This window comes from Procambarus clarkii, chromosome 65 (genome assembly GCF_040958095.1).
Source record: "Procambarus clarkii isolate CNS0578487 chromosome 65, FALCON_Pclarkii_2.0, whole genome shotgun sequence".
NCBI classification, from domain to species: Eukaryota; Metazoa; Arthropoda; class Malacostraca; order Decapoda; family Cambaridae; genus Procambarus; species Procambarus clarkii.
The window spans coordinates 24,634,055-24,644,275 of NC_091214.1; the positions used below are offsets into that span (position 1 = coordinate 24,634,055).

The 10,221-nt window shown below is 37.2% G+C and overlaps 1 protein-coding gene across 1 annotated transcript; it reads right to left on the reverse strand.

The window, feature by feature from the left end:
- Nucleotides 1–3,704: 3,704 nt before the first annotated feature.
- LOC123771015 (tumor suppressor candidate 2) lies at nucleotides 3,705–10,191 on the reverse strand. The gene is made up of 3 exons (XM_045763219.2): nucleotides 9,938–10,191; nucleotides 8,275–8,392; nucleotides 3,705–6,384 (listed from the first exon to the last, which is right to left on the reverse strand). Exons 1-3 carry the CDS (start codon nucleotides 10,051–10,053, stop codon nucleotides 6,316–6,318), a joined length of 303 nt encoding a protein of 100 aa, XP_045619175.1. The 5' UTR covers nucleotides 10,054–10,191; the 3' UTR covers nucleotides 3,705–6,315.
- Nucleotides 10,192–10,221: the final 30 nt, after the last annotated feature.

The following is a 10,221-nucleotide window of genomic DNA, read 5'->3' on the forward strand; positions in this document are numbered from 1 at the left end:
TATATTGAAACGCTTGATATATGAGCGAGACAGAAAATACTAATTTATTCGAAATATACATAGAAATAGAAGATAAGTTAAAGTTACATTTTCTGTAATTCATGTGATGGTGACCATTTTCTGTGGAAGGGAAGTGGGGAACAAGAGGGTGATTGTGGGGTGGTCAGTGTAACCCAATACTCCCCTCTTAACTGTTTGGGTTTACACACCCCCCAAGCTAACCCCTTTAAAACGACCTTTAAGTTCCTTTAACATTCATTCTATCGTGAAACACACAACTAGCGTTCTCAGTATTTGCCATGTCTTATATCTTAACGACTGGTCCAATACAATGCATTCTTACTTTAGTATATATTCTATTATAAAGCATTAACAAATACGGGACTGGCTAGTATGAGCCAAACACGTCACACCTCAGCCTTAGTCAAGTGTCAGCCCAACTACGGCACAGCTAATGATTCATGCTTCATGGTTATTTGTCCTACGGCTGAATAATCCGGGTGTATATGTATGTATGTATGTATGTATGTATGTATGTATGTATGTATGTATGTATGTATGTATGTATGTATGTATGTATGTATGTATGTATGTATGTATATATATATATATATATATATATATATATATATATATATATATATGTCGTACCTAGTAGCCAGAACGCACTTCTATGCCTACTATGCAAGGCCCAATTTGCCTAATAAGCCAAGTTTTCATGATTTAATTGTTTTTCGACTACCTAACCTACCTAACCTAACCTAACCTAACTTTTTCGGCTACCTAACCTAACCTAACCTATAAAGATAGGTTAGGTTAGGTTAGGTAGGGTTGGTTAGGTTCGGTCATATAATTACGTTAATTTTAACTCCAATAAAAAAAAATTGACCTCATACGTAATGAAATGGGTAGCTTTATCATTTTATAAGAAAAAAATTAGAGGAAATATATTAATTCAGGAAAACTTGGCTTATTAGGCAAATCGGGCCTTGCATAGTAGGCATAGAAGTGCGTTCTGGCTATTAGGTACGACATATATATATATATATATATATATATATATATATATATATATATATATATATATATATATATATATATATATATTATACACACACTAAGGGGTACCACCTCCGGTGGAATAGGGTAGTAGCATATTGCTGTGTATACCTAAGCTTGTTAATAAAAAAGAAAAGGTCCCATAGCCCCGAAGATGAAAATAAGAGTATTCAGAGAAGAACTTGTGGATTCTCACCGAACACTAGTATTTTCTTTTCCTGCCACCCTTATTCTTTTTTTTCTTAATTTTATTACATTGTGTTTACAGAAAACACACACACATAACAATCACTGTTCGAAGACCTAATCCATCTCTTCGGAGGTGGGGGGTGTGCCCAAGATACAGCAAGCATTTCCTCTCTGGATCGCGACACTGAGGTGCTGGAACAGCAAACTGGCCACTCTTGAGTCGTTAGTTTTCCTAATGAGTTCCTCACCCACCTCCTTTAAGAACTAAAGAGTACGACTTGATTAAAGAGTACGACTTTGATTACGTCCAAGAGTATGACCTAATCAAACTAGGAATGCTCTACAAATCAAGGGACCCAGAATGTGGAATGACCTTCCCAATCATGTCAAAGATTGTACCTCTCTCAACCAGTTTAAGATGAAAACTAAGTACTACCTAATTAACTCCATGTAACCTACCTTACTTTTAAATGTCAACCCATGTTTTACTACAGTATTAAAAAAAAATGCTGTTTGTTGACCAACTTGTATATTGGCTATTTTCTACCATGTTCCTCCCTTTTTTTATCTTTTATTTTTTTCTTTCAACGTAATTTATACTTTAAGCTCAATTACTATTAAGTTTTTCAAGTGTTTTTTTCCCCCCCTCACCTTGCCCGAAACGCTATGCGTACTAGTGACTTTAGGTATTGTATGTACTATCTCTATCTTTAAATCAAACAGAATGTTTGTACTGTAGCTCTGCAACTATGTATGTACTTTTCCTAAATAAATTATTATTATAACTTAAGTGCACATTTACCCAAGGTGCCCAGGGTCTCAGAGCCTACCGGTATCACTGGTCAAAGATAAGGATGCCAGCAATGCTAACTGTGTCACCTTCCTTAGCCTTCACCACATTCTTGGGTGGGATGCGAAAAAGGGGGGACACGGGTGGAAACCTAATACCCAAATGAGCCACAGGGACGTTAGGAAGAATTTGTTTAAGTGTCAGTAGTTAACAGAAGGAATGCAATAGGCAGTGATGTGATGGAGGCTGACTCCATACACAGTTTCAAATGCAGATATGATAGAGCCCAATAGGCTCAGGAATCTGTACATCAGTTGATTGACAGTTGAGAGGTAGGACCAAAGATCCAGAGTTCAACCCCTGCAAGCACAACTAGGCGAGTACATCAAGGAACCACCTTTGAGAGGGGGGGGGGGGGGCATTTTCATTAAATACCCCTCATAATGGGCTCTAGGTTCCAATATAATAATCAATACTTATTTGTACTTCAGTTAAATTGTTGTATACTTGATAGTGACATTTATTTATCTTCTATTATTATTATTATTATTATTATTATTATGCCTGGCTTGAGCCCTTGGTTGGGATGAGTAGTCATTCAGTTTGAATGCATCACTATTCAAAATGATTAGTTAAACAATTATGTAAATTATTTTTTTTTAGCTAAGATTGTTAACAAATACATACAAGTGAGAGCAGAGGGCAATAAGCATAAAGATATAAAATTATTGCACAATAAAAGGACAAAATGGGGACAATGGGAAACTATACATAGTGTGAGGGCAATCTGAATGTCTAAAATATGGACATGACAAAGTGGCATTGAAGTCTACCAAACAAAATCCACCAGAGGGATAAAAGGTGCACACTTTCACTTCCCTTCTAGTGAATCCATGGATACCTGACGACAACTGCTCTACAACCCACACTAAGCATCACCTTGGATTTCATACACAGTACAGTATTGCAGTGCTCTTTAATGAAGAGCCTCAGAGCATGGACAATTTGAAGCACTTTCTTTATATATAAAAAAAAAAAAAAAAAAAAAAAAAAAAAAAAAAATTACGATATACAGTATAATTTAGCAGTTAAAAAAATGTGTTATAAGATTGTACTCATAGGCTCCTGTTGTAGTGATCTACAAGTTCAACTCACAATTGAGGATCCCGGGTTTGATCCCCAGGTGGGACAAAAATGACTGGGCACATTTTCTTTCACCTGATACCTCTATACACCTAGCAGTAAATGGGAGTTAGGCGATTGTTGTGGGTTACATCCTGGTGATAGTTGATGGGTGGCCTAGTGGGACCTGGATAGAAGTCTTAAGTACAGACTTCCTGTCCCCAACAATGGAAAGTGTAGCTACTGTATATGGTTCAACCTAATTTTGTTATACTCAAGTTGAGAGGCTTGTACTTTATGATGTACAGTATGTCCAAAATTAAAGTACAGTATCCAAGTTTTCCATAACTGATTGTCATTATCCACAATAAAGTTTGTCCCAAAGTGTGTTTAAAGTTTTGGTTCACAAGTCGTACACAGTTACCACCAGCCATTTGTTGAAATAACTACATATTAATCACAAGCTATCCATTACTTAATCCTTTACTTTGGTTGAAAATTATTCATGAACCTATTTTTATAGGAAATAGATAAAGGACGAACATAAATATAGCAGCAAGTGTTTATTTACTTAAAAATTTGCTTTTCCAATGACTCGATTTAAATCAGCTCAACTTTTTTCCTTGCCTGGAAAATCGAACATCAAACGAGTACTGTACTTAACATTTATCAAGAAATTGTAATACTGCATACATCACTGACATTGTACATCTTCAATTCCAAGAAAAGCCCTTATAATGACTGTTCGAGAGACTCAATGACTGGCCCAAATTAGTATCACAAACACCTGGAATGGATCTTTATGATCAGTAGCCTCACAAGTACTGTATGACATCATTTAACACCTACGGTAATTATATTTAACTGGCTTTGAAGTAGATTTTTCTGATATCCTGTCATGCAGGATGAGAGGTATCTGTAGTGTATAGAGTAAAAGTCCTTTTATCTAGCCCTGGTGGGATCTGATGGTAATCGCATATCTGAAAAATGACAGATACCCCGATAGCTAAGAGATACATTAATTTTATTATTTTTATTTCTGGCTCAATACTAAAATCTGTGCCTTTTCTTTATCTGGACTGCTTGCTGATGTACTAGCCTTTCTCTGGCATGCAGGTTGAAATACTATCCTTTCCCTAGAGTGCTAGCTGAAGTACTTATTAAACAAGAGTATATTATTAAATATTACAGAAATAGTATTACAGCACTGGATAGCATAACAAAAGTACAGTTTAGTCAGATTTCTATGTGAGGGATGCATTCATAGAAACATGCAGAACTAATAATTTAAACTTACAGTATATGGGGAAATATTTACATCTCCAGAAATCTCAATAAGTCATCCTTTTATACTTTTCCCAATAAAACACCTACCTCATGTGCTGAACACTGGGAGGTGCCATAGTAATGTAATTAAGATTGGGCAGAAATACATGTTTGTTCAGAGGTATCACTAGCATATTGGAGTGTAGCATATTGGTCTCTCATACCAAAGCAGCAATTAGTCAGACATCTAATGGACAAATTCTCTATTCACATCTACATCTATTCACACACACTACTAAACTACATAAAGAAAAGCCCTCATGGATTAAAATTCATGCTATTAGAACTCGTGCAAAGCCAGGACCTTTATTTTATTACAATGCATTTATAATTACTGGTAAATGTAACTAGTAAATCAGTTATCCAAAGGTCAGATAACTGAACTTCATTGTATTATACACCAACAGTTAAAACAAATAAATTTCTGTCCAGCTGATATATTTCTGAGTGTTTTGATATAAATGGCATTTTAAAAAACTATTTTAATAGCACATAAGCAATACACAGACTCTGATACATACAATATTCAGTAATAATAATATATTAATATGCTGTACATGTATATATAAACAACTCTTATAATATAGGAATAAGAAAGGCTACATACCTTTCCATATGAAGCCAATACATATATATTTTTTTTACTTAACCATGACATACATACACTAGTCTCATATCCACTAAATAAGCCTTATTATGTACAAATCATAATACAATCACTTCCTGATGCACAGAGAATTTTACAGTATAACATGGCTGTGAAATTGTAACTGAATTGAGTAAATAACAAATATATACAACAAAATTGTGTCGTAAATAATAACAAAGCATAATCTCCTGGGGGTTGACACTGGGGGGACAACAATGCGGTAGCTGTTTGAAACAGACAGGTGAACACACAAACTCTACCTGACAATATTATCCCAATATATTAAGTGAAATGGAAAAACTTGGCACATTCTGCTTTATTATACCTTATCTTTCACCATCTGCCAATACTTATTACACATAGCAGTAGTAATTATAAAAACAATAACAATTATATTAAACAACATTACAGTGATCCTCAAAGTTATATTGTTTAAACTAAATTTCGACCAAAACATTGAAAACAAAAATTCAGTCATTGAGCAAGCAAATCTTTAGGTATGAATACTCTCCTGCCATTCAAAACTCTAGGGTCATAAACCCACTTCTTATTGAATGACTTACTCATAGGTCAGTCTGATGCACCAATAAAAAGTAACTAGTATTCTAATCATACCCATGTACAGCAATTAAAAATAGCCACATCTTCGTTTATATTCCCTCCATTACGTACTTGGGCTAGGTGATTCTTTAAAAACTTAACCATAGTCAATCTTCAGCCAAACAGCAATGATAAAATAGAGAGAGAACAAACTAAACATGCCTGTGAGAAAATATAGTTGATCTGAGACATGGAGGGAAGAACACATCATGCTTATCGGATTCACTCGCTATGGGAAAGTTTAAATACTACAACAGGTTTACAGTAAGATTATCACAACCATCATTGAAAGGGGCACTGAGTGGGTAGCATTCTGGCACTCAACACATAGCTGCAACACATTTCTGTTCACTCTTCATCTGAGTTGCAACAATGAACAGAAGGATTTTAAAGTACTGTACATTACACTCTGTAGTTAGCTCGCAACTTTTCCCTTCACAGTTGAGACCTTAATTTCCAAAACGCCCATCGAAAGGCATAAATTTTAGTGCCTTTCATTGTCTGCATTAACTATCACTTGCTGGACTTCAGATATGTTATGTCACAAAATATTTCAGGGGTCCATCTCCCCCATTTCATCTCAGCTATCTTGATACAGGACAATTGGAAAATCCACGTTGAGACATGGGAATGGCAGGCGCACCTCACCCTGTGAATTGGAAGGATTTTAATGATAACTCTAGTATCATTCTCTCTCTCTGCTGTTATGTCTTGTCCCCATCCATGTACACCTACCACTAACATTAACCATCCACCCCACACAATTAACCTGCATCTTTCAACCCCAGTGAACAGGGTTTGAGACAATGGAGCTCTTGCCCACCAATTATCTAATCTGTGTCACATTTGAGAGGGAGTTATTGTGGCATTTTTCATATGTAAACTTCGGATATAATTTGTTTGCATCAATAAATAACAAATTGTAATGTCCCTATAATGTTTCCTTGTATTGTTCACATAATTTGTAAGTATAGTACCATATTATGGTAATTTTTTTATTACGATACTGTACACTCGTATATTTCTTTAACAATACCATCTATAAAACTTGGGTTTATACTGGTGTTGGGATGGTGATGTTGGGATGGTGATGGTGCAGTGATGGTGGTGCTGATGTAAACATAAAACACCACATTTCATATTCACATCTACCATTCCACATTTCCTTGCCTCACCCCCATTCACTCACATAATTCCTCATTGCTATACCCATCACTCACAACACCAGTTACTTTTCTTAGAAACCCATTTGCACTACAGTACTTATACTTCTGAACACACTGCTCTTTTCCATGCCCCAAGGTTCACATCAACTTGTCAGGGCTGGGAGTCGTGTACTATCTCTTGCCTTTCTTATCTCCCATACGTCACCTCTCCTAGATCTCTCATCCCGCTCATTATTGCCTCTAATATTTCACCTCCCACATTCCCATTTATATAATATTGGCACTAAGTATTAAACTTACTACCACTTCCAATATATCTTTCTCCCATCTCAATCCTGTAGTACAAATCATTCTGTCTTATCCCTATAAGGAACAACAAAATCCACAGCATCCCATTCCCCGGTCACACACACCACATTTATATTTTTTCCAACATTGACCTTCAACTCTCTTTTTTTTTTCTTGGACACACTATCCAACTCTGACACACTATCTTTGGCATTTTATTCTCACCTCAGTAAAGACAATCCACTTATAATCCAGCTCCATGTGTTTTTGCCTTGTGTGTGAATGTATATAATTACAGTAATTAAAATCCTTTTCTATTTGTTCCCCTACTCGTCTGATCCAACCACTAGGACTGACTAGTAGTGTAATGGCCCGGCATTCTGTATCCTCTCCATTTGATCCCCTGCTTGGGCTCCGTTCTTTCACTCCTTCCTTATATTCCACCTTGTCCTTATATTCCTACAAAGTGCTATGTAATTTTGGCTTTACACTTTCTCCTAATAATTACCCACTCTTTAAATTGCCTAAACCATTGTCATCTACAAAAGTGGTGTCATATTTATGTTTCATACAATCATGTAATATTTTTATACCATATGTATCTTACATGTACAGTATTTCGGGGTAGTAAAGGGTGGCTAGGTCTCTGAAGCATAACCCTATACAGTATTTCCCACATGTATATAGTCAATCATGCTTTCTATTTCAGACTTTCATGGGGAGGGGATGAAGCATATATTAAAACTTAAAAAAGCTTAACCCCTGCACTGCACACCTGTTTTTGGCAAGAATTTCATCGTGCAGTTGTTAAGGACATATTTTTGTTGTTTTTATAAATGTTCAGCTAATGTTAATGTCAAAATGTTTCCAAACTCAATAATTTTCATTTCAAATCACAAAGAGCGATGAAAACATGAAAAACCTTATTAAAAACATTAAAATATGGCCTAATTAAAAAAAACACGACCCTTAGAGCATCTTAATTAAGGTGCCTTGTGCAGTGCAGTGGTTAAAGATATTACAGTTCTACACTGCAATACATGCCTCATAAATACTTCAAAGTTCAAAGACAAATATTTACCAACCTGTGGGGTAAGGTTTGTGAATATTCTTTTCATTGTCGCCTTTACACCACGTCGCAGAGGTGGGACTTCCTCATAAAATTCATGTGCAATGTCTCCATCTTCATCAAAATACATAGACCTGAAAGATGAATTCCGGTTATACATAGGACCCTCTTGCAAAGCATAATCATTATTTCACTGCATTATTGGAAATAGACAACAGACAAAAAAACAGACAATTTGAATTGGATCATACATGAACAAGGGGGAACACATGGAAGCTAAGTGGTAGAGCGATGGTCTCGCTTCATGCAGGTCGGCGTTCAATCACTGACCATCCAAGTGGTTGGGCACCATTCCTTTCCCCCGTCCCATTCCAAATCCTAATCCTGATCCCTTCCAAGTTCTATAGTCATAATGGCTTGGCACTTTCTTCAAGTTAACAAGTGGATCAGAACTTCTCATATTGGTGAGTACAAACAAAATACTGTCAAATTTCTGTAAGAAATTGTCAATATTTTCCCTCCCAAACGATAACGAACTCCCCCCCCCAGGATGAAGACCCACCCTAGGATAATGAACTAATGTGCAGGATGATTAATTCCCCCCACCCCCAAGGATGATGAACCATTTATTCGAACACAACAGGTTATCCAGTCAGTCTCAATCCCGAAGGGTTCGGAAGGTTTTCTTATCAATTAAAATTATGAAAATTGAGGACAAACTTTTGGTAAGGATAACACCATACTTGGTGTATGTGTGTCGTATAGTGTCAATTCACATGTTCACGAATGCTGTACATAATGTCCCAACATTAACCACAAAACCAATAGAGATAAAAAGTTATACAGTATTAGCTAAAATGAAGCAAATTACCAGAAGAAATTGCTAAACCAGTACAAGTGTTTGAACTCTAACATTACAATAAGTGAGATTGTCACTGTAAGAAATGGCTATACAGTACAAACTACAATGGCTCGGTTTTCAATAAATTTAACACCAACAGCAAAGAAATTTAGCGACACTGCATTCCTCCATTACCAAGCTACAGATAATAGCTTGGTAGGTTAATAACATATATATTATATATTATTATGTATACACTAATATTTCTTGTGCTACAATAGTTTCCGAGATATCTAGCAATGATAATTCCTTGAACATAGAAACTAGCACTCAAGAATACAGGGTCACATATAGGGGGGTGCCATAGGGGGGGTGCACACAGGACATAAGAGGTATGCCAGTAGTACAGTCGGCTTCGTTCTCGACGCACAATCAAGAATTCCAGGTTCGAATCCCGGGTGGGACAGAAATGGTTAGGCACATTTCCTTCCACCTAATGTCCCTGTTCACCTAGCAGTCAGTAGGTACTCGGGATTTAGTCAGCTTGTTGTAGGGTTGCATCCTTAGTGTGGTCAGTAATTCGGCCTTGGTGGGGGAAGGGGGACCTCTATAATAGCCAAACGTGTATAAATGCACTCTGGCTTCCTGTCCCCGGACACAGTGAATTAAGACGGTGGACATCATCCAAATTAATACTCTTAAAATTTGTAGTAGTACTAATGTTTGCTGCCACACTTAAGACTGCAAACTATGCTAAGTTAAGATACCTCGCCTTCTTCTCTCTCAGCAAGGAAGACTAGTGTGTGGCTTAGAAATTTCCAGAGGAGCCAGCACTCACCCTCTGCGAGTATAGACGAACGGCGTGGCCAGCTTCTTGACAGCCCTCTCCACCTGCTCCGGGTCCTCCACACCACTACTCATCCACCGCTTCAGCTTGGAGGTGCTGCCACCCATGGCTCCGAGGTGCAGGCTGACGCCACCCTAACAAGAGGTGTGCAGGGTGCTGGAGGTGTGTTGTGTGGCGTGTTGTGTGTGGGGAGGCGCGCGGGATGTTGTCCTCCAACAGCTGATCTGTGGCCCCGCGCCCTCGCGCACGCGCGCCCCCCAGCTCCTCCTGGCCTC